General features: G+C 37.3%; 2 protein-coding genes across 9 annotated transcripts; one reads left to right on the top strand and one right to left on the bottom strand.

Moving 5' to 3' along the window:
* Positions 1-1671: 1671 nt before the first annotated feature.
* LOC104238859 (putative late blight resistance protein homolog R1B-12) lies at positions 1672-21905 on the top strand. Of its 8 annotated transcripts, XM_009793345.1 has the most exons (6): positions 1672-1843; positions 3719-6153; positions 7594-7677; positions 7752-7921; positions 20986-21171; positions 21695-21905. In XM_009793345.1, the coding sequence occupies exon 2, from the start codon at positions 3743-3745 to the stop codon at positions 6062-6064; it is 2322 nt and encodes a 773-aa protein (XP_009791647.1). In that variant the 5' UTR covers positions 1672-1843; positions 3719-3742; the 3' UTR covers positions 6065-6153; positions 7594-7677; positions 7752-7921; positions 20986-21171; positions 21695-21905. The 8 variants fall into 8 exon arrangements, with proteins under 8 accessions (XP_009791647.1, XP_009791653.1, XP_009791648.1 ...); XM_009793351.1 differs by lacking the exon at positions 21695-21905 and having other exon boundaries at positions 3722-6153; positions 20986-21349; XM_009793346.1 differs by lacking the exon at positions 21695-21905 and having other exon boundaries at positions 21082-21349.
* On the bottom strand, positions 14617-15384 carry LOC138889400 (uncharacterized). The gene has a single exon (XM_070172707.1). It carries the CDS (start codon positions 15382-15384, stop codon positions 14617-14619), a length of 768 nt encoding a protein of 255 aa, XP_070028808.1.
* Positions 21906-22296: the final 391 nt, after the last annotated feature.

The raw sequence follows: 22296 nt of genomic DNA, 5'->3' as shown, positions 1-22296 counted from the left end.
AACAAAGCAAAGAAATTGGAAATAAAATCATTCTAAACAACAAACGAACAACAGAACAAACAAACAAAAATAGATCAAACGGAAAGGGAGAAAGAATACCTCAAGTAACTAGGTGAACCAGGTCCGAACTCAGACTCGACCTTTTTGAGGTCGAATGGACCTTAATCAAGTGTTCTCAACGGAGAACACTTCGACTAAGGTCTATTAGACCCTCAAATCTCTGCTAATTTGGACAAATTCCTGGTTTTTGGATTTCTAGGGTTCTTGGGGCTCAGATTAGGGGTTTGAGCTTTTCTGGTTCGATTCGAACCAAACCAGGCTTGATTTGGTCACGAGGGAGGTCAGGGGAGTAATTGGTGTGCATTTGGGATCGGTTAGTATAAGTTGACGTTTGGCTCGAATCTTCAGATGAAGATTCGAGACGATGTAGGTTGATTCGAACCAAACGGTTTGCAGATTCGTGTCCAGGGGGTCGAGGTGCACTAAGGGTGTTAATTTGGTGGTCACCGGCATCGTTGCCGCCGGGTTTATGGTGAGGGAATGGAAGGGCGGCGCTAGGGTTTGTAAGGGGGAGTTCGTCTCTGAGTTCAGAGAGACGAGAATGAGAGAGAGGGGGTCTGGCTTAGGGGGGCGTGGGGGTAAGGGATTGAGGTCATATAGTTAGGGGGAAATTTGATCTGGGCCGTTAGATCATTCAAGATCAATGGCCTGGATTGATCAACTTAATGGAAACGACGCCGTATGGGTTAAGTGAGACCGGTGGGTCTCTAGGTGAGACGGGTCAGGTTAAGGCATGGGTATGGAGACGTGATCTTGGCCATTGATCAATATGAGATCAACGGCCCAGATCAAGTATGATCAAAACGATGCCGTTTGGACGTCTCTGAGATTGGCTGATCTGGACCGGGCAAAAAACAGTGCTTTGGGCCCGATTTTGGGTCCAATTTAAATGGCCCGATTCCGATTTGTCCAATTTTAACTCATTTCTTTTCTTCTTTTAATTCCTTTTCTAAATACTAATCTACCAAAAATCCTAAAATAAGTTATAAAACTACAATTATATTAAAAAGACATTAATTGACTCACACAAGATCAAACATTAGTTAAACAAAATCACACCATTAAACAATAAAATGACAGAATTACCAAAATAATATTTTTGTGATTTTCATTCATTTAAAAACCAAATACGATTTAATTAATTCCTAATAGTAGAATAAGATCCTAAATTTACACGCAACATATTTTTTTGTATTTTTTAATTAATAAAAATAAACAATCACAAACAAAAACTACAAATAACTATCCAAAATGCCACGCAAATTCTCAAAATTATACACAAAGACAATTTATTTTATTTTTCAATTTCTCTTGGAGTAATTGTCGTGGAAGCAAAAATCACGTGCTCACAACAATGACAAAGGAACATTGAGTTATAAATTGATTAAAATTAATCTGTATAACTCCTTGATTAAAATAATAGGTACACTATTTCAAGGATCGATAATTCAAATTTTCCAAAAAGATTGAAAGAGCACATATCACAATTATATTATATTCTAGTCGTATATTGGGCTATGCACAGCCATGTGATGGAGAGTTTTAAATTTTCATTAAATCTGAACTTAAGTTTGATAAACAAATATTTGTTTATTAATTGTCACTCTCCTTTCCTATTCGTAGCTCCTCGGTTTCATTTTAATCTTTTAGTCCAAAGCCATAAAGTTAAAGAACCACAGCCATTAATCTATTAACTACATCTTCTTGACAACAGTTGAAGCTCTGCCGCAGAGGAAGCTAGAAGATTAAAAGCACTTCGTATTATTTTCTGAATCATTATTAGGTACTCTAAATCTTCTTCACAACAATTATTAATTGTTTCAAATTTCATTTCTTTTCTAGTTAATTAACCCTATGTTACTCCCTCTCTCGACAAAGCTGATTTCAACCTGGCCTTAGTTTCATTTAAGCTGACCCTGACACTACTGTTTCCGTCTGCCTAAATCTTTGGTGGACAAAGTAACCCGGTATTTATGTTGGTGGGAGGTAGCATATACCTGGCCTTAATTTCATTCCAACCGACCCTGACACCACCATTTGGATCTGCCTAACCCTTGGTTTCAAAGTAACCCGATGTTCGTGTCGGTGGGTGGTAGCAGATACCTGGCCTTAATTTCATTCAAACTGACCCTGACACCACCATTTGGATCTGCCTAACCCTTGGTTTCAAAGTAACCCGATGTCCGTGTCGGTGGGTGGTAGCAGATACCTGGCCTTAATTTCATTCAAACTGACCCTGACACCACCATTTTCATAAACTTAAACCTTGGTGGACAATGTAACCGCTATCTGTGTTGGTGGGAGGTAGCAGATATGTGACCTTAGTTTCATTCAAGCCGACCCTAACACCACCATTTCGATCGGCCTAACCCTTAGTGGACAAAGTAACCCGATACCTGTGTTAGTGGGAAGTAGCAGATATACCTGGCCTTACTTTCATTCAAGCGGTCCCTGACACCACCGTTTTCTTTTACCTAAACCTTGGTGAACAAAGTAACCCGGTACCTGTATTGGTGGGAGGTAGTAGATACTTGGCCTTAGTTTCATTCAAGCTGACCCTGAAACCACCGTTTCCATCTGCCTAAACTTTGGTGGACAAAGTAACCCGGTACCTATGTTGGTGGGAAGTAGCAAATATACCTGGCCTTTGTTTTATTCAAGTGGTCCGTGACACCACCGTTTCCATTTACCTAAACCTTGGTGGACAAAGTAACCCGGTACCTGTATTGGTGGGAGGTAGCAGATATCTGGCCTTAGTTTCATTCAAGCTGACCCTGAAACCACCGTTTCCATCTGCCTAAACTTTGGTGGACAAAGTAACCCGGTACCTATGTTGGTGGGAAGTAGCAAATATACCTGGCCTTTGTTTTATTCAAGTGGTCCGTGACACCACCGTTTCCATTTACCTAAACCTTGGTGGACAAAGTGACCCGGTACCTGTATTGGTGGGAGGTAGCAGATATCTGACCTTAGTTTCATTCAAGCTGACCCTGAAACCACCATTTCCATCTGCCTAAACTTTGGTGGACAAAGTAACCCGGTACCTATGTTGGTGGGAAGTAGCAGATATACCTGGCCTTAGTTTCATTCAAGCGGTTCGTGACACCACCGTTTCCATTTACCTAAACCTTGGTGGACAAAGTAACCCGGTACCTGTATTGGTGAGAGGTAGCAGATACCTGGCCTTAGTTTCATTCAAGCTGACCCTGAAACCACCGTTTTCATCTGCCTAAACCTTGGTAGACAAGGTAACCCGGTACCTGTGTTGGTGGGAGGTAGTAGATACCTGTGCTTAGTTTCATTCAAGCTGAGCGTGACACCATTGTTTCCATCTACCTAAACCTTGGTGGACAAAGTAACCCGATACCTGTATTGGGAGGTAGCAGATATCTGGCCTTAGTTTCGTTCAAGCTGACCCTGAAACCACCGTTTCGATCTGCCTAAAACTTGGTGGACATAGTATCTGGTACCTGTGTTAGTGGGAGGTAGCAGATACCTGACCTTAGTTTCATTCAAGCTGACCATGATACCACCGTCATAAAAAAATTATTCTTTCGATTCTAGGTCTAGTAGACTATTAAACTTTGATTTCTTTGTCAATTTATCAAATTGTATGACGAGCAATCAGTTCTAACATAGTTATATTTACTTCCAACAGCAGTATAAGACCGAGCTAATTGACATGGAGAACGTTCCGACTAGTCAAGGAACTCCTGCTCATGCAATGGCTTCCACCCAACGTAGTCATCCATCAACTGATGAGGAACCTGTTGGTTTTGAGGATGACACAGAAAGTATAATTCAACAGCTGACTGGAGGAACAAAGGAACTAGACATTGTCTCGATTGTTGGAATGCCTGGACTCGGCAAAACAACTTTGGCTAGAAAGGTGTTCAATCATTTTATTGATAGTAAACACTTTGACGTTCGAGCATGGTGCTCTATTTCCAAAGACTATAGTTTGAGGAAGGTGTTCTCTGAGATTCTTAAACAAGCTATAGGTGATATAGATGGTATCAGAGATAAAGACATGCCTGACAAGTTGCACAAGAGTCTAATGCACAAGAGATATCTTATTATATTAGATGATATATGGGAAGTTAAGGCATGGGAAGAGTTGCGATTATCTTTCCCACAGGATGAAAATGGAAGCAGAATATTGGTGACAACTAGAGATGAAGAGGTGGCTAGACAGCTTAAGCATCACAGTAATCCATATTTTCTTCGATTTCTAAGCGTAGATGAGACCTGGGAATTACTTCAAAAGAAAGTTTTTCAAGGAAAGATCTGTCCACCTAAGCTACTTGAAGCAGGATTACGAGTTGCCGAAAGCTGCAAGGGATTACCTCTTGTGATCGTCTTGACTGCTGGAATTATTGCAAAGAAAAGGCAAGTCTCTTTGTGGCTTGAAACTGCTAATGATTTAAGTTCCCATGATTTAGAAGAGCAAAGCATGAAGATAATAGAATCAAGTTATGACCATTTGGAAGACCATTTAAAAGCTTGCCTTCTTTACATGGGATTGTTTCCAGAAGACTACGCATTTCCGGTGTCCGACTTGCTAAAATTATGGATAGCTGAAAGCTTTGTACAGAACATAGATACAGAGAAATGTATGGAGGAAGCTTCTAAAATTTGCTTGAATGATCTAGTGAACAGAAGCCTTGTAGTGGTTACTAAAAGGAGAGATAACGGTGAGATGAAGTATTGCACTATTCATGATGTAGTGCGTGAATTTTGCTTGAGAAAACTTACAAAAGAAAAGTTTATGCAGCACATAGTCCCGTTCGATCCATACCAACCTTTAGATGCAAAGGAACCTCGGTTATGCATGTATGTCCATGACGATCTTGTCAAACAATTGGTGCAGTGTGAATATTCGTTGGATAAGATTCCAATGTTGGCAGGCTTGAATGGAGGGACGTCTTTGGCTCGATGTCAAAGATCTGTCGAGTTTATTGCTCATCCAACATTCTGCCCATGGGACCATACAAGTCTTTTCTCTTTACTTGATAACTTTAGACTTATTCGGGTGTTGAATTTGTTGGATATCTACTTGGAAAGTTGTTGGGATATGGCAATGCAAGCAGTACCTTACTTGAGGTATCTTGCAATTTTTACCAAAGAATTTGATTTTCGGTGGGTATCACACCTACTCGATCTACAAACCTTGAGGGTGGTGCGGAAAGATTCAAGTAACCATATACTTAAGACATCACCTGCTATTTGGAAAATGCATAAACTAAGGCATCTGGATATACAGGACTTTTCCTTCACATGGGAAGACAAAGATCGAGTAATTTTTGAAGAATCTTCAGAAACTGTCTTACCAAGCTTGAAGACTTTTGGCAAGTGTTGGATATACTTAGCTGATATGACTCCAGAGTTCTGGTGGAGATTTCCAAATATTGAACAACTCAACCTCCACTTTGTTGAACCCATACATTATTCCATTAATGCCAAACCAGAAGTTGATATCTTGAATCTTGAACAACTCCCACTCCAATCTCTCGAAATCCGTTTCTCGACCTACATATCCATTGGATTGAGTGACTGTGTTATCTTCCCTTCAAATTTAAAGGATTTGTCCCTTCACAGTATTTTCCTAACAGATAAATTTGTTTCAAATATTGCAAGACTGCAAAATCTTGAGAGACTGAAACTAAATAGGATATACTTCAGGCCCAGGGGTAGAGGATATAGCAGATGTTGGGATGTTAGTAATTACAAGTTTCAAGCACTCAAAGTGTTGAAACTACACTTTGTTACTATGACAGAATGGTGCTCTTCAGATACATCCTTTCCTGTGCTTGAGAAATTAGTTATAGATTACTGTTGGCGGCTTCAAGATATCCCTTCTAGCTTTGTCTATATCCCAACACTGAAGTTGATTAAACTGAGTTATTGCAGCAAGTCACTTCAGGATTCAGCTCTCAACATTAAAAAACAAGTTGAAGAGTTCACAGGATGTGATAGTCTCCAAGTTCATGCCCCGTATCGTTAAATAAAGGTAAGGCAGTCCGGTGTACTAAGCTGCCGCTATGCTCGGAGTCTGGGGAAGACCGGACCACAAGGACCCATCGTTAAATAAAGGTAACTGATTTCATAATTATGATACACGTGCAAGAAGAAACAAGCTCTGTCCTCAGCTTTTCTGCACCTCTGACATGAAAAAACATTAAGGGGTCGTTTGGTAGGGTGTATAAAATAATGTTGAATAAGTTATATTACTAATGCAGGAATTAGTAATGCAAGCGTTAGTTATGCAGAGATTAGTTTTTATCCACGATTTGGTGTGGTGCATTAAAAATTATAATTTATTGCATAATTTAAGAAAATTAGTTGCTTACAAAGATGTCCTCCATATTCTTTAGCTTTAGCGGACTTTAAGGACAATTTTGTCTTTAACCATGCTAATGCATGCATTAATAAACTAGCTATTGCTAATACCATGGTTTGCCATGTACTCTATCTGTTTCAATTTAGATGAGTTAGTTTGACTCTACACGGATTTTAAGAAGAAAAAAAAGAATACCTTTGAAACTTGTGGTCTTAAACGCTGAAGGGGTAAAAGTTTTGTGGGGCCATGACATTTGTGTGGTTATAAAAACGTTTCATTAAGGGTAAAATGGTAAAATGAAGAGTTTAAAGTTGAATTATTTCCAATTTGTAGAAATGTGTCATTCTTTTTGGAATGGACTAATAAGGAAAGTGTGTCATCTAAATTGAAACAGAGGGGATATTAGTTATACATAGGATAATACCAAATAGGTCCCCAAGGTAGGGATAAGGTCTGCGTACACACTACCCCCTAGACCCCATTTGTGGGAATTCACTAGATTTATTGTTTTTCCTGGCCCTTTCTGCTTTTACGTGCTCTTATTTTGTTAATCCAGATCCGCTTTTTTTAATATATTACTGCTGCTCTTATTTAGTTGCTCGAGACCATAAAAACATTGAAAAGATCAAATGCCCACATGACTGTACAAAAAATTGCCGCAAAACATTAAACAGAATGGCTTTTCATTTGTGTACAAATGGCAATTAAGACTTAAAAGCACATGCTCTGATAAAAATGAAATCTATATATTGGATAGAGTTATTCGGTATCTGCGCTGCGCTGGTGGGAGGTAGCAATTAGCCTATGGAATTAGTCAAGGTGCGTATGCTGGCCCGGACAGCATAGTTATCCACAATACTTGAAATCAACTAACCGAAACTCAGAAAAAGAAGTCTCTCTTTACTGAGTACGGCTCCCATAATGCAGATTGCTTTGAGATTCTCACTCCAACGTACAATTCTTTCATTCAATGCCTCTAATGGCTCCAACTATTGTAATACAACAATGTTTCTTCTGCTTATAAGTCTGCATGTAAATTGATTTGTGTGCCGTGTATGTTAATTCTATTTTTTTACATGTAAATCAATATTGATGATTTATCATTCTTTTTGTTTCCTTCCTCCTCCTTTTTACTTACTTTTCTACCTGCATTTCATTCATTCCTCGCCTTAATCAATCTAAAATCCATGCAGGTCTTTGCTTGACTTACTTGGGCTTGTATTTAATGAAGGGACATGGTCAACCCGCTCTCCTATATCTCGTGCCATGCACACTAGGTATGACAATCTAATGACCACTTAGTTAAAGTTGATGTTTAGTTTTTCATCGTTTTAAAACCTTTATTGTCTAGGAATTTGTGTGGTACTGGGTTTGGTGAGACTGAGACGCGAACTGAAAGACCTTTGGAACAATAGCGATGAATCAAAACAAATGGCGGAAGAACGTCTGGGAAGCACGCGTATTGGAAGCGCTTTGATAGAGCTTTCGAAAGTTTATTGCATGGCCAAGAAGAATATAAAGGTGACAAACACAAGCCATTTGGTAAAAGCTGTTCATATATATTGTAAGGAAAATGAGTAGATAATATTGACTAAGAACAAGAAGGAAAGAGGAACAACTTATCAAAAATATTGTGTCGTGGCAAACCACTGCCTTGAAAGCGATTTCGGCCCGACTAGGTGCAAATCGTTAAGGCCAGTCGCTCCCCAAGGTTCCACAACACCTCTAAATACGTGCACTCGTGGCGGGAAGTTTAGAATTTGCACAAAACAGTTGCCCAGAAAAAAGAGAAGATGAAGGTATTTTCTGTATTTACAGAAATTAAAGAATGTTGTAGGAAGAAAAGTAATGATTATCAAGATGGATTCTTGGTTAAGATTGAGTGATTATGATGGCTAATCCATAACCTATTTATAGGCAATTAAGGAGATTGCATTTATGACAAGTGTCAAGAGTCTTATGACACTTGTCCCATTATATTAGTCCACTTGGCTCCGATATTGACAAGTGTATCCTGTCTTCCATGCATGAAGACATATGGTAGATTTGCATAGCCATTTGTCAAAGCCATTCAACACTTGGCTTTAAGGCTTCATGCAAGACGCCACTTGAAAATAGATAGGACATTTGAAAAATAAATAAAAAACTCATGGCTATTGGTTGTAAATGAAATTTCAAAAAGAAATTTTTGACTTTGCATTATGAATAATTCCAATAATCCCCCACTAATGCAAAGACAAAAATAGAACAATTCTGGGCAAAAGAAGGAACATGTACTTAAGTGTCAATATCTTTCGATTTGAATTGACACGTAGTGAAATGAGGCAACAATTAATATCTACAAAGTGAAGTACTATTGAACTGAATGGACATCAGTTGAGACCCCCACAACACGTACTATATCCTTAATTTTATGCAAACTCTGCGATACTAACAAAGTGCTTTTATGGTCATGCACATACCTTGAGTCTCATGAGTGCTCTAGAAAGATATCCCATGTCTTTCATAAAAGACGACCACACCTTTACACTCACAATCTGTTGGATTAAATGCAATGAATCCAATCCAGATGGTTTCTTTACCGGATTATATTAATTTCCTTCAGTACAAAGCACGTAAAACATATTCAGGATTAGCCTCCGTTGTTCCAACATATAGTAGCATGACTTGTGTCTCCAAATCTTCAACTTCTGAGTCTTGGGTCATTGATTCAGGTGCATCTGATCATATTTCTGGTAACAAATCTCTTTTCACTAGTATTTCATACTCTCAATCTCTTCCAACAGTCACAATGGCCTATGGGTCTCAAACCATGGCAACTGCAATAGTTCAAGCAAGTCCACTTCCTTTCTTACCTTTAGACTCAATTCTATATGTTCCTGGTAGTCCTTTTAATATCATAGCCGTTAGTTGTTTAGCCAAATCACTTAAATCTGCTGCTTTATTTCTTGATGACCTTGTTTTTATATAGGAACGCAGTACAGGGCGGATCATTGGTACCAGGTGTGAATCAGATGGACTTTATTACCTTATCCTTGCAAAATCACATGGACTCGCATCTTGTCTTCCTCCAATAACTTGTCCCGTTACTGATTCACCAGATTTATTACAAAAACGGTTAGGACATCCCAGTTTGTCAAAACATCAGAAAATGGTACATGGCTTATCTCACTTGTCCACTCTAGAGTGTGAGTCATGTCAGCTCGGTAAGCATACCCGCTCCCATTTCTCGTGTCGTCTTGATAATCGAGCAGAGTCACCTTTTACTTTAGTCCATTCAGATGTTTGGGGTCCTAGTCGGGTCAGTTCTACCTTGGTATTCCGCTACCTTGTCAGTTTCATTGATAATTATTCCAGGTGCACTTGGATATTTTTGATGAAAAATCGATATGAGTTATTTTCGATTTTCCAAACCTTCCACGCTGAAATTCAAAATTAATTTGGGGTTTCTATCTGCATATTTCGTAGTGATAATGCCCTAGAGTATTTGTCTTTCCCATTTAAGCAGTTTATGAACTCACATAAGATTATTCATCAAACATCTTATCCGTACACATCCCAACAAAATGGGGTAGCTGAAAGAAAGAATAGACATCTTATTAAAACTGCTCGTACCCTACTCATACAATCTCATATTCCGCTGCGTTTTTGGGGGGATGCAGTTCTTATATCTTGTTATCTTATTAATCGTATGCCATCTTCAGCTATCCAGAATCAATTTCCATTCTCTGTCCTCTTTCCCCACTTACCTTTGTTCTCTCTTCCACCACGTGTCTTGGAGAGTACGTGCTTTGTTCATGCCCTTACTCCAAGAAAACATAAGTTAGCTCCTCGTGCTCTTAAGTGCATATATTTAGGTTACTCGAGAACGCAAAAGGGATATCGATGTTATTCTCCCGACCTTTAGCGATTTCTTATGTCTGCTGATGTTACCTTCTTTGAAACCCAATCACACATTACAGGTCCAGTTAATTAATTAGATATCTCTGAGGTGCTACCAGTTCCTTCTTTTGGAGATTCAGCCCCTATCTCCCATTCATCTTCCTCTATAGCTCCAGTGCCACCACCGAGTCCAGTGCCACCACCTAGTCCAGTTCTACCAACTGTAGCTCCAGTGCCACCACCTAGTCCAGTTCAACCTTCTACAGCTCCACCACTCTTGACTTATCATCGTCGTCCGTGCCCAGCATCAGGTCCAGCTGATTCCCGTCCTGCACTGACCCTGCTAATACTGCGGACTTGTCTCCTCTTAATCAACCGATTGCACTACGAAAAGGTATACGGTCCATACTTAATCCTAATCCTCATTATGTCAGTTTAAGTTACCATCATCTGTCATAATCCCATTGTGCATTTGTGTCATCTTTGTCCTCTGTTTCCATCCCTAAGTCTACAGGTGAAACACTGTCTCATCCTGGATAGCGACAGGCTATGATTGACGAGATGTCTGTTTTACATAAGAGTGGTACTTGGGAGCTTGTTCCTCTTCCTTTGGGTAAATCGACTGTTGGTTGTCGTTGGGTGTATGCAGTCAAAGTTGGTCCAGATGGCCAGGTTGATCGACTTAAGACTCGTCTTGTTGCCAAAGGGTATACTTAGATATTTGGACTCGATTACGGTGATACTTTCTCTCCCATGGATAAAATTACATTAGTTCGCCTTTTTCTATCCATGGCTGCTGTTCGCCATTGACCTCTCTATCAGTTGGACATTAACAATGCTTTTCTTCACGATGACCTTGAGGATTATGTTTATATGGAGCAATCACCTGGTTTTGTCGCTTAGGGGGAGTCTAGTGGCCTTGTATGTCGGTTGCGCCGGTCCCTCTATGGTCTAAAGCAGTCTCCTCGAGCCTGGTTTGGTAAGTTCAACACAATTATTCAGGAGTTTGGCATGACTCGTAGTGAAGCTGATCACTCTGTATTTTATCGACATTCTGCTTCAAATCTCTGTATTTATCTGGTCGTTTATGTTGACGATATTGTTATTGTTGGCAATGATCAGGATAGTATTAGTAAGTTGAAGCAACATCTCTTTCAGCACTTTCAGACTAAGGATCTGGGCAGATTAAAGTATTTTGTGGGTATTGAGGTCGCTCAGTCTAGCTCAGATATTGTGATCTCACAACGAAAGTATGCCTGAGATATTCTTGAGGAGACATGAATGACAGGTTGTAGACCTGTTGACACTCTGATGAATTCGAATTCTAAACTTCTGCCAGGACAGGGGGAACCTCTTAGCAATCCTGCAAGATATAGGCGGTTGGTTGGTAAATTAAATTACCTTACATTGATTAGACCTAACATTTTCTTTCCTGTGAGTGTTGTGAGTCAGTTTATGGATTCTCCCTGTGATAGTGATGGGATGCAGTTGTCCGCAGTCTTCGGTATATAAAATCAGATCCAAGCAAAGGCTTATTGTTTGAGGATCGAGGCCGTGAATAGATCGTTGGATACTTAGATGCTGATTGGGCAGGATCACCTTCTGATAGACATTCTACGTCTGGATATTGTGTCTTAATAGGAGGAAATTTGGTGTCTTGGAAGAGCAAGAAACAGAATGTGGTTGCTTGGTTTAGTGCAGAAAAAGAATATCGAGCAATGGCTATGGCGACATGTGAGCTAATTTGGATCAAACAATTGCTCAAGGAGTTAAAATTTGGTGAGATTAGTCAAATGGAACTTGTGTGTGATAGCTGCTCTTCATATTGCGTCAAATCCAGTGTTCCATAAGAGAACTAAACATATCGAGATTGACTGTCACTTTGTTAGAGAAAAGATGCTCTCGGGAGATATTGCTACAAAATTTGTGAAGTCGAATGATCAGCTTGCTGATCTTTTCACCAAGTCCCTCATTGGTCCTCGTATTAGTTATATATGTAACAAGCTCGGTACATATAATTTATATGCACCAGCTTGAGGGGGAGTGTTAGTTTGATAGTTAAATAGTAATAAATAACCCTAATCCCATATGTATTAGGAGTAGGACATGTATTATATATATATATATATATATATAAGGCTCACTGTATCATTGTCAATAATTAATCAATAATATTTTCTCCCGTGCATTCTGATAATCAGGCCTCCAACTAAGCTTCTAAAATAGCTTCCATCAACTTTTTCAGTACAATCTTCAAGTTGCAGCTTCTCATTTACATTCATAGGAGTTGGCACTATTTTGCAATTAAGCATATTGAACCTTTTGAGCAAATCAATGGCATACTTCCTTTGTAAAATGAAAACTCCATCTTCTCCTTGCTTTACTTCAAGTCTAAGAAAATAGTGCAACAATCCCAAATATGTCATTTCAAACTTATTCATCATTGAAGATTTGAAATCACATATAACAGAGTACGTTGAGCCCATATATATCATATCATCAACATACAAACATACCAAAAAAAAGATCATTTTTCTCATACTTCTTCACATATAAAGTTGGTTCATTCTTACTTCTTTCCAGTCCATTTTCTCTGAAATAGGAGTCGATTTTGTTGTACCATGTGCGCGGAGCTTGTTTAATCCTATAAAGTGCTTTCTTCAGCTTGTACACTTTGTTTTCCTTTCCTTTCTCTACATAGCCATCTGGTTGGGCTACATAGACTTCTTCTTTCAAATCGCCGTTAAGGAATACAAATTTAACATCAAATTGATAAACCTTCCATTTTAACTGTACAACCAATGCTAAAAGGATTCTTACTGTTTCAAAACGAGCAACTGGAGAGAAAGTTTCGTCAAAGTCAATACCTTGTTGTTGCGAATATCCTTTTGCTACCAATCTGGCTTTATGTTTCTGCACACTCCTATCAACATGGTATTTTGTCTTGAACACCCATTTAATCCTATAACATTTTTGCCGTTTGGAAGATCCACCAAATCTCATGTTCCATTTTTCCTTATTGCCATAAGCTCTTCTACCATTGGACACCTCCATTCCTTTTTTGTTGAAGCTTCTTCAAAGCTAGCTGGATCTGCACCAAATAAAGCAAAAGTACATGTTTCATAAATATCTGCAAGTAATCTAGTCTTCTGTGGAGGAGTCTCATCAGAATCTTCTGAGTCGGGCACCATCAATGTTGAGCTACTTCCAACTGGACTGATGTTACTGGAACTTTCTGAAGAGTGGCTTGGTGCATTAACAAAAGGCTGACTTTCTCCTTCACTAGGAAAAACTTCATCTTCCATTACAACTTGGGAACTTTTACTGGTGCTTTCCCATTTCCAACATGAGTTTTCATCAAATACCACATCTCTCCTGATAATTACTTTTCCATTTGTGGGGTTATATAATCGAAAATCTTTGGATTCAAAGCAATATCCAATAAAGATGCACTTTTCAGATTTTCCATCAAGCTTTTGATGATGTTGAGAATTTATTAAAGCATATGCAATACAACCAAAAATTCTCAAATGACTTACCCACGACTTTCTACCTTTCCAAGCTTCAACTGGTGTTTGACCCATGATTGCTCTTGTAGGAGACATATTGAGCAAATAAACTGCAGTATGAATAACCTCAGCCCAAAACTGATTCGGAAGATTCTTGCTCTTCAATATGCTTCTGGCCATCTCCGCTACGGTTTGGTTCTTTCGCTCAGCAATTCCATTTTGCTCTGGAGTGTAAGATGCAGTCAATTCCCTGTGAATGCCATTATCTTCTCAAAACAACTTAAACTCTTGAGATACAAACTCACCTCCTCTATCTGTACGAAGAACCTTAATTTTAGTACCAATTTGGTTCTCAACCAATGCCTTGAATTTTTTGAAGTTTGCAAAAGTTTCTGATTTGAACTTCAAAAAATATATCCAACTCATACGACTATAATCATCTGTCAATAGTAGAAAATATCGAGAACCAGCAAGCGATTGCGTATTCATAGGGCCACATAGATCTGTATGAATAATTTCAAGACAACTAGTAGCTCTCAAAGGTTTTCCTACAGGGAAGGATTTTCTGTGTTGCTTGCTATATATACAACCTTCACATACATTTTCAACAGATTTTATGTTTGGCGAACCATGAACCATCTTATGTTGACTCAACAACATCATTCCATTCATATTCAAGTGTCCATAACGTAAATGCCACAACTTAGATTCTTCAAGATTTCTTTCACTAACAACCAATGCTTGTTCTAATTTTGAAATTTCAAGAGGAAACATTTTGTTCTCTGTCATATGAATACTTGCTAAGATTTAACCCATTTTTTTATTTTAAATAACACATAATCCATCATCAAGTAAGACAGAAAATCCACTATTCAATAATTGCCCAACCTTTAACAAGTTATGAGCCAAACTAGGAGCAAAAAGAACATTTTGAATAAGTTTTACTTTACCTTGACTCGTTTGGACAGCCGTAGTACCTTCACCTTCAACATGTATTTCCTTGTTATCTCCAAGCCAAATTTGCCTCCTTTTTGTCTCATCTAACTCTCTGAATGCTGACCTTTCTCCAGACATGTGATGGGAGCAGCCATTATCAACAAACCAAATACCAATCTTATGATCCATGATAGTAGAGCGAGCCATAAAAAACATGCTTTCTTCTTGTTCTTCCTCTGCATAACTAGCTTGATTTTTTTTGTACCAACAGTTAGCTTCTATGTGACCGAACTTGTGGCAGTTGTAACATTGCTGTCCATTTCTACCACGTCCAAATTGGCCTCTGCCTCTACCACGTCCTCTTCTTCTAAAAGCACCTCTCCCACCACATCCTTGTGTTCTTTGCTTGGGCGATTTCTCATTCTGAATTGGAGGCCCTTCCTTAACTTGAAAAGCTTGTTCTTCATTCTTCTCAATCGACTTGTTGATTCGTGACTCGTGAGATTGCAAAGAGCCCATTAGTTTATCAAATGTAAACACAGATAAGTCTTTTGATTCCTCAATAACTGCAACCACATGATCAAAATTTGGAGGTAAACTTCTTAAAACTTTTGCTACTACAGTTTTAACACTTACCTCTTCACTATATGATTTCATTTGACTTACAATCCCAGTAACTCTTGATAAAAAGTCTTGCACAGATTCATTATTTTTCATGAACAATGTTTCAAAATCTTGGCGAAGAGATTGTAGTTTTACAATAATTACCTTTGAAGAACCTTGAAACTCCGTTTTCAAGATCAGCCACACTTATTTTGAGGTAGTTGCTGCTGCAATTCTTGAGAAAATCGTCTCATGAATAGCTTGCTGAATAAAGAATAAAGCTTTGGCATCCTTCTTTCTGACTTCTTTTAATATCCTCTCATCCTCTGCATCCGGCTTGTCCACATCAACGAACCCATCTTCAACTAAGTCCCACAATTCTTGAGACTTAAACAAGGTCTTCATTTTGATACTCCAAAACTCATACTTCTCGCCATTGAAGACGGGTATGAGTGATTGTGAAGAAGAGGAAATAGCATTTGCTGCCATACCTTTTTGTTTTTCTCGTATTTCACTCCATCACGTGTTTCTCTCCTTATCCCTCTATCCCCCAGTCAAAGACCGAACGCAGGCTCTGATACCACAATGTGAAAAAGAGATTATCTTTAACTAGAAAACTTAAAGCAGATGCAGAGAAGCTAAAAGAGATATTTTGTAGAAGGGCTTATTTTATTAACTGAAAGTGGTGTGCCTTTTATAGGCTTACAAGCTCGTAAAGATAATATCTATCCGTAACACCCACTTGACTAAAATCTAGAAAATGACCAGAAAAACAACAACCAAATTAGAAAACATAGCAACTGACCTAAAGACTTTGTCAACTCTAGTAAAAGACTTATTCAACTCACAGTAAATAACTTCATCCAACCAATAAACTTAAAAGCGTTTTTGAATCAGTTCCCAACAGAGGCTGTTTCCACGGCTTGAACGCGTGACTTCCTGGTCAGATGATAGCAATTTTACCCTACATTTAAGTCTTGCAATATGGACCGAAGAATTTGATTTTCAGTGGGTATCACACTTACTCGATCTAAAAACTTTGCCGGTGTCGACGAGGGATTCTTATGCAGTATCGTGGACATCACCTGCTATTTGGAAAATGCAGAAGCTAAGGCATGTGGAAGTAGAGAGTTTGTACATAAAATGGAAGGAAGACAATGATGGAGCAATTTTGGAAGAATCTTCAGAAAGTGTGCTACCGAATTGAAGATTTTTCAACCCTCAAGGGCTAGCCTGGTGGTAATTGACTTGAGCCTTGGGGTTTGCTTCCTTTCAAGGTCTCAAGTTCGAAACTCATTGGGTGCAAGGGCCATCAGACTAGATAAAACCTGAATTAACCGTGGTGCACTTGCAGGAAACTCCTTGCCGAGGGCCTATGCACCCTCGAGATTAGTCGGGGCTCGTAGAGACTCAGACATTTGGTGCAAATCAAAAACAAATTGAAGATTTTTCGGTGCTTAATTATGGACTTGGGTAGGTTGATCACTCCGAACTTTTTGTGGAGATTTCCAAATAGTGAAGATCTCAAGCTCCAAATAATTATCCGAAATCAAGGAAATAAAATCATCAAATTATGTTCTGTTCTGAATTTTGAAGAACTCCCAGTTCAATCTCTTCCCTCGGGTAGGGGTAAGGTCTGCGTACTCACTACCCTCCCCAGACCCCACTTGTAGATTTTACTGGGTTGTTGTTGTCCCAGTTCAATCTCTCACTACGAGTTTCCAAATCCCGGAGGATTGCCTTCACATATACATTAAATGGAGCAACTATCTTGTCTTCCCTTGAAGCTTCATCGTCGAGAGGGAAACAACCTGGATCACCAGCTAAGGCCCCTAAATGATCGCTGAATGTGCACCTTTTTGACTTTATGCTAACGGAAAAACCTGTTTCAGAAATCGCAAGACTGCTAAACCTTGAGAGATTCACACTTTTTTCGCCATACTTCAAGGATCAATATTATTATAAGGTCCTGAACAGAGGATGTAGCAGATGTTGGGATATCAATGATTACAAGTTCCAAGCACTCAAATACTTGAAATTATAGTTTGTTGATTTGACAGAATGGCGCTGCTCAGATGCATCCTGGACCTTCCCCGTGCTCGAGAAACTAGTTATACACAGTTGTGAGAAGCTTCAAGAGATCCCTTCTAGCTTTGCGGATATCCAAACACTTAAGTTGATTAAATTGACTACACAAAGTCACTTGAGGATTCAGCTCTATAACAAACAAAATTAACCCAGCCGGATCCCACAAGTGGAGTCCGGGAGGGTGATGTGTACGCAGACCTAGGCTATTTCTGGAAGACCCTCATCTCCGAACATTAAAAAAGAAGTGGAAGATAACACAGGATGTGATTGTCTCCAATTTCGTGCCTATTATTTTAAAGATTAAGGTAAGTGATTATCGTACCTATGATACATATTATGTAGGGAGAATTACAAAATAATACACTTCACAAGTTAACCTTGCAATCGGATGACCCAGATTTAAGTTTACAAGTATGTAGCCCAATATTAGTTGGCTCAGATCTGGAACAAACTTTCATGCTCTTTTTATTCTGACGCAAATTTTTCATGATTTTTTATTCTCTTTCTTGCCCAAATTTATACATTCTTATCCTAGATATAAAAATACAAAAAACAGACCTAAAATCTCTTATTCTCCAAGTTCTATATAGATGAATTTGCTCCAAAATTTCTGATTTGACAGAAAACACAACAAGGAAAGAAAAATTTGAAAGTTCATGATTTAGCAGAGAAATCAACGAAAAAATTAACTTTATATATAAATTGTTCGAAAAAAGTGAGAAAAATAAAAAAAAATTATTTTCAGTTTTAACTGCATCTTTACAGTACGTGGACAATGATATATAAGTTTATATTAACTTGTATATAAAATGTTGAATAATGTATATCTGTATTTCGTTGGCAAGAAAAGCAAAATATGTGTTAATAGAAAACATAGAGAATACGAAGTAAAAGCAAAAAGAAAAATCTAAATAAAAAGTAACCAAAACAAAAGCAAAATGGAACCGCGACAAAACTAAAAATAAAAAAAATGGAACAAAACTAAAATTACTATCTTGAAAGAGAAACTTACTTCAAAAGAAAGATCAATGTTGTATAACAATATTTCCACACCCAATATACAATATTATACCCTTATTGTAATTTTATATAATGTTATATATTGTATAATGCTGTAGCATGGTGTATACAAAATTGGATTTCATCTTCAACTAGTATGGTTCCCAAAACCAACATTAATCAAACACAGTTAACCCAGCACTCAAGATTCATATCATTACAAGCTTTTACAATAATTTTTGACTTAACCTTATCACGTTAGAGTTAGATTTTTCAAATATGAGTTGAACATAGAGCTTCAAAGCTCCTTCAATGGAGTTTTTAATATGGATGCAACAAAACTTCAATTTTAAATTTGGACACCCATAAATCGAAATTCAAATATTTGAGATCTATAAAAATTTACGAAGATTAAGCAACTTAGTAGAGAAAATGATTTAAATCAAGTTTGAGTTCTATAAATATTCAGATCTATGTGAGTGAGAGGAGAAAGAAGGGAGAAAGCAAAAAGAGGCGGGTGGAAAGTATTGAGTGTGCTGGGACGAAGAAAAAACGAAAATAAAGAAACCCTAAAAGTGTGTTTGTAATAGTGGCTAAAGGCTAAAAATTTTCTTTCAGATTATGTATAACCTGGGCCAAACTCGGTAAGAACTTCAAACATGGGCTATTTTTGGTTGGGCTATTAGTTCAAATGATAAGGGCTGTAATTCTTTCTATTATGTAAGCAAGAGCGGCTCTAGGGTAAAGCAATTGAAGCCCTTGCATTAGGCCCCCAAACAATTAAGGCCCCACAAATAAAAACTGGTATTATATTATTATATAATATATACTTCATAATTTATATTTATATAATTATTAATAATGATTTCAAATTTTAATGATTTTTAACATTTGGTAGACATAATATATATCTACCTTCTCATCAATTTTATTTTTCTTTCTTTATGTATAGTCTTTTTTTATGTTTCTTACGATTTTACTTTCTAATTTCAATTCCAATTCTCTAAATTAACTATTTCTTTTTGTCACATTTGATTGATCCACACACCAGAAAGCAAGTTCTTTTGTGTCTCATCTTTTTTAACTAAGAAATCCCCCATGCAAATGTCGAAAGGTTCAAAACATGATGAATAATGGGTTCACCCTTTACCGTTTTTACTTAAGGGAAGAATTCAATACCATATGATGCGCGCCTAACTCATACATCATGATTTGTGCTATCACCACTATATTAAAGTCATGAAAGTTTTTTTTTGTATCTCAATATTATATGAATTTTATAAAAGACGTTTCAGGGTCTTTTTAATATATTTTGATGTAGGCCATCAGTTTTGTTAAGCCGCCCCTCATTGACAATCAACAATTATTTATAGACTACTGCTCCACTATAAACGTAATGTTCAACCAGCTTCATTCACATTTGGTAACTGAATGACAAACTCGCTGCCTTTAATGCTCTTGTCATAGTTGCCTTATTTTAAGTGAGACTATAAATTTTATTGAGAATGTATAGGACAGATAAGTGGCTCTAGTAGGAGACTAGTAAAGCCTTGATTTAGGTCCCCCAAAATTTTTAATAATGGATTTCATAATTTTATTTCAAATTAGACAATATTAATGTTTGTAGAAAAAATAAAAAGTACAAAAAAAATTGTAAAAAAGAAAGAAGGGTGTCTTCTCTTAAACAGTAAAAATATTTTTTAAACTTTGAATTAAACTACTTAAATCTTCATATTAGTAAATATATTTTTTACAACAACATCAAAGGTAACATATCGCAAATACATGTCTAATATCTCATTTATTTAAATTTTCCTTTTTAATATAAATAATACTATTACTATGTGAAGTTAAAGACTTTATGTCATTTAAGAAGATATTCTATAAACAACAAGTATGAAAAAAATGGCAAAATTAATTTTTTTGCATATATGTGTGGATACGTACTAATAGAAAAAGTATAAAGCCTCTTATTAAAATTTGGCTTTAGGCCACCAATTTTACGGAGCTGCCCTTGCATGCAAGAAGAAGAAAACTCTTTCTTGCGCTTTTTTGCTCCTCTGGTATGAAGGAAGAAAACATTGTTTTTCGTTATTTCTTAACATACTAAAGTTCAAGAAGTTTTTTTGGAAAGTTTCTTGAAATACCAACATAGTGTTTTTGGATGGCTTTTTAGAAAATTATCATTAAGACAAACGAGGCAAATCTTTTACATTATACGCACTGTGATATATATAGAATTATATGATCTTCCAAAAAAAAAACTGACAAACAACAATAACTTAGTGTAATCCCACAACTGGATTCTGGAGAAGATAGTGTGTACGCAGACCTTACCCCTACTTGAGGGAGTGAAGAGGCTGTTTCCGAAAGACCTTCGTCTCAAGAAGACGAATAGAGACAATAAATCAGTACCATCAACAGAAATCACAGAAACAGTAACAACAACATAAGGGCTTCCAAAAAAGAAAACTTATCTTATCAAAATCATTAATTGGTACATCATTTTGTCATGACATGATCTATTGAGTTTTTTCTCTATCTTGCTTTTATTCTTCACTTTCTCAGTTGCAGATTAAGCTTTTGCAACAGCCTTCATTATCTTATGTTCTTTGGATCAAGGAGATATTCGTAGCAGCTAAACCATTTATGTCTTCTTCTTAGTTCTGTTCTTCACCAAAGCAACATAGATACAAAGACGCGCAAGAGGAAATGTTTTGTTTTGTGGATTTCTTGATTCTGCATTATTGCCAGGTTAGCAATTGCATCATCATCTCCAACCTCATATGTGTAGGATTTCATCCCTTTGATTTTTCCACATTCGATTTCGCTGCCTATTATGGAACATCACTATATATGTAATCACAGAACAGAGAGAATGTTGTAATACTCATTGAATTACTTTCAATTGTAAATAATTCCCATTTAATTTCTTTTTACTATTAGAAATATAGAGAAGTTCCATTTTCTATTGTCAAATCAGTATTTGGATGTCTTCTTTGATGTGAGGTCATCTGCTTTAAGGCTGAAAACACTTTCTTTATTTTCAAGTAAACATTTCCAACCCCTTGAGCAATTTTTCGTGTGTATTTGTATTTCTTCAGACATCTCAATTAATGAAGTAGAGAAGGGCAGAAAACAGATTAGTGGCTTACTAAAATGCAGCATGAAAGCAAATTTTCTAGTATTAATGACTAAGACTATGCTTAAATCCCGAGTTAGTTGAGGTCAGCTGTATGGATCATTGCTAACTATTTCGCTCCATTTATATTCGTAGCTATTGATGTTGTATGGCTCTCCATCACAAAGTGTTCAGCCATTTCAAGTTGTGAAGTAAAAACAACAAGAGCACGTGAAGAAAGACTCACTACAAGAAGCAAGGGCTACGACAACATTTTATAAATGTCATATTAAGTCACATAAATGTCACAAATTCCCTTACCGATATTTTTTTGACACTTAGTTTAAATGTCGGAAATTTCGATATCCTATAAGTGCAAACGCTAATATTCGTTTCATTATACCTGAAACCATAACCATCCAATTCCAAAATATATACATTCAAATGTCATTCACCATAGACAATTTGAAATAAAGTAAAATACTATGAAAAGAAGATCCCTATAACTAATTCCAAGTGTATGCCTAAGTAAAATCTAAGTAAGTTTGGAACAACAAGAGATTTCTTCTCTTCTTCAACTGTCTTCCATTCTTTCTGCTACCTTTTTCAAGGAGCTTCTTCTCCAATTCACTTGTGTGTCTGCCCATTTGATACTCTCTTGAATTGAGACAAGAAAATTGTCTGATGTAGTCACCTATGCATATTTAAAATGGGAAATATATTAGCAAGTCGTCGAAGTTGAAATTACATCCCATGCT

This window comes from Nicotiana sylvestris, chromosome 1, assembly GCF_000393655.2.
Source record: "Nicotiana sylvestris chromosome 1, ASM39365v2, whole genome shotgun sequence".
Lineage (NCBI taxonomy): Eukaryota > Viridiplantae > Streptophyta > Magnoliopsida > Solanales > Solanaceae > Nicotiana > Nicotiana sylvestris.
The sequence above is the reverse complement of the archived record's forward strand: the minus strand, read 5'-3'. Positions and strand labels throughout refer to the sequence as shown.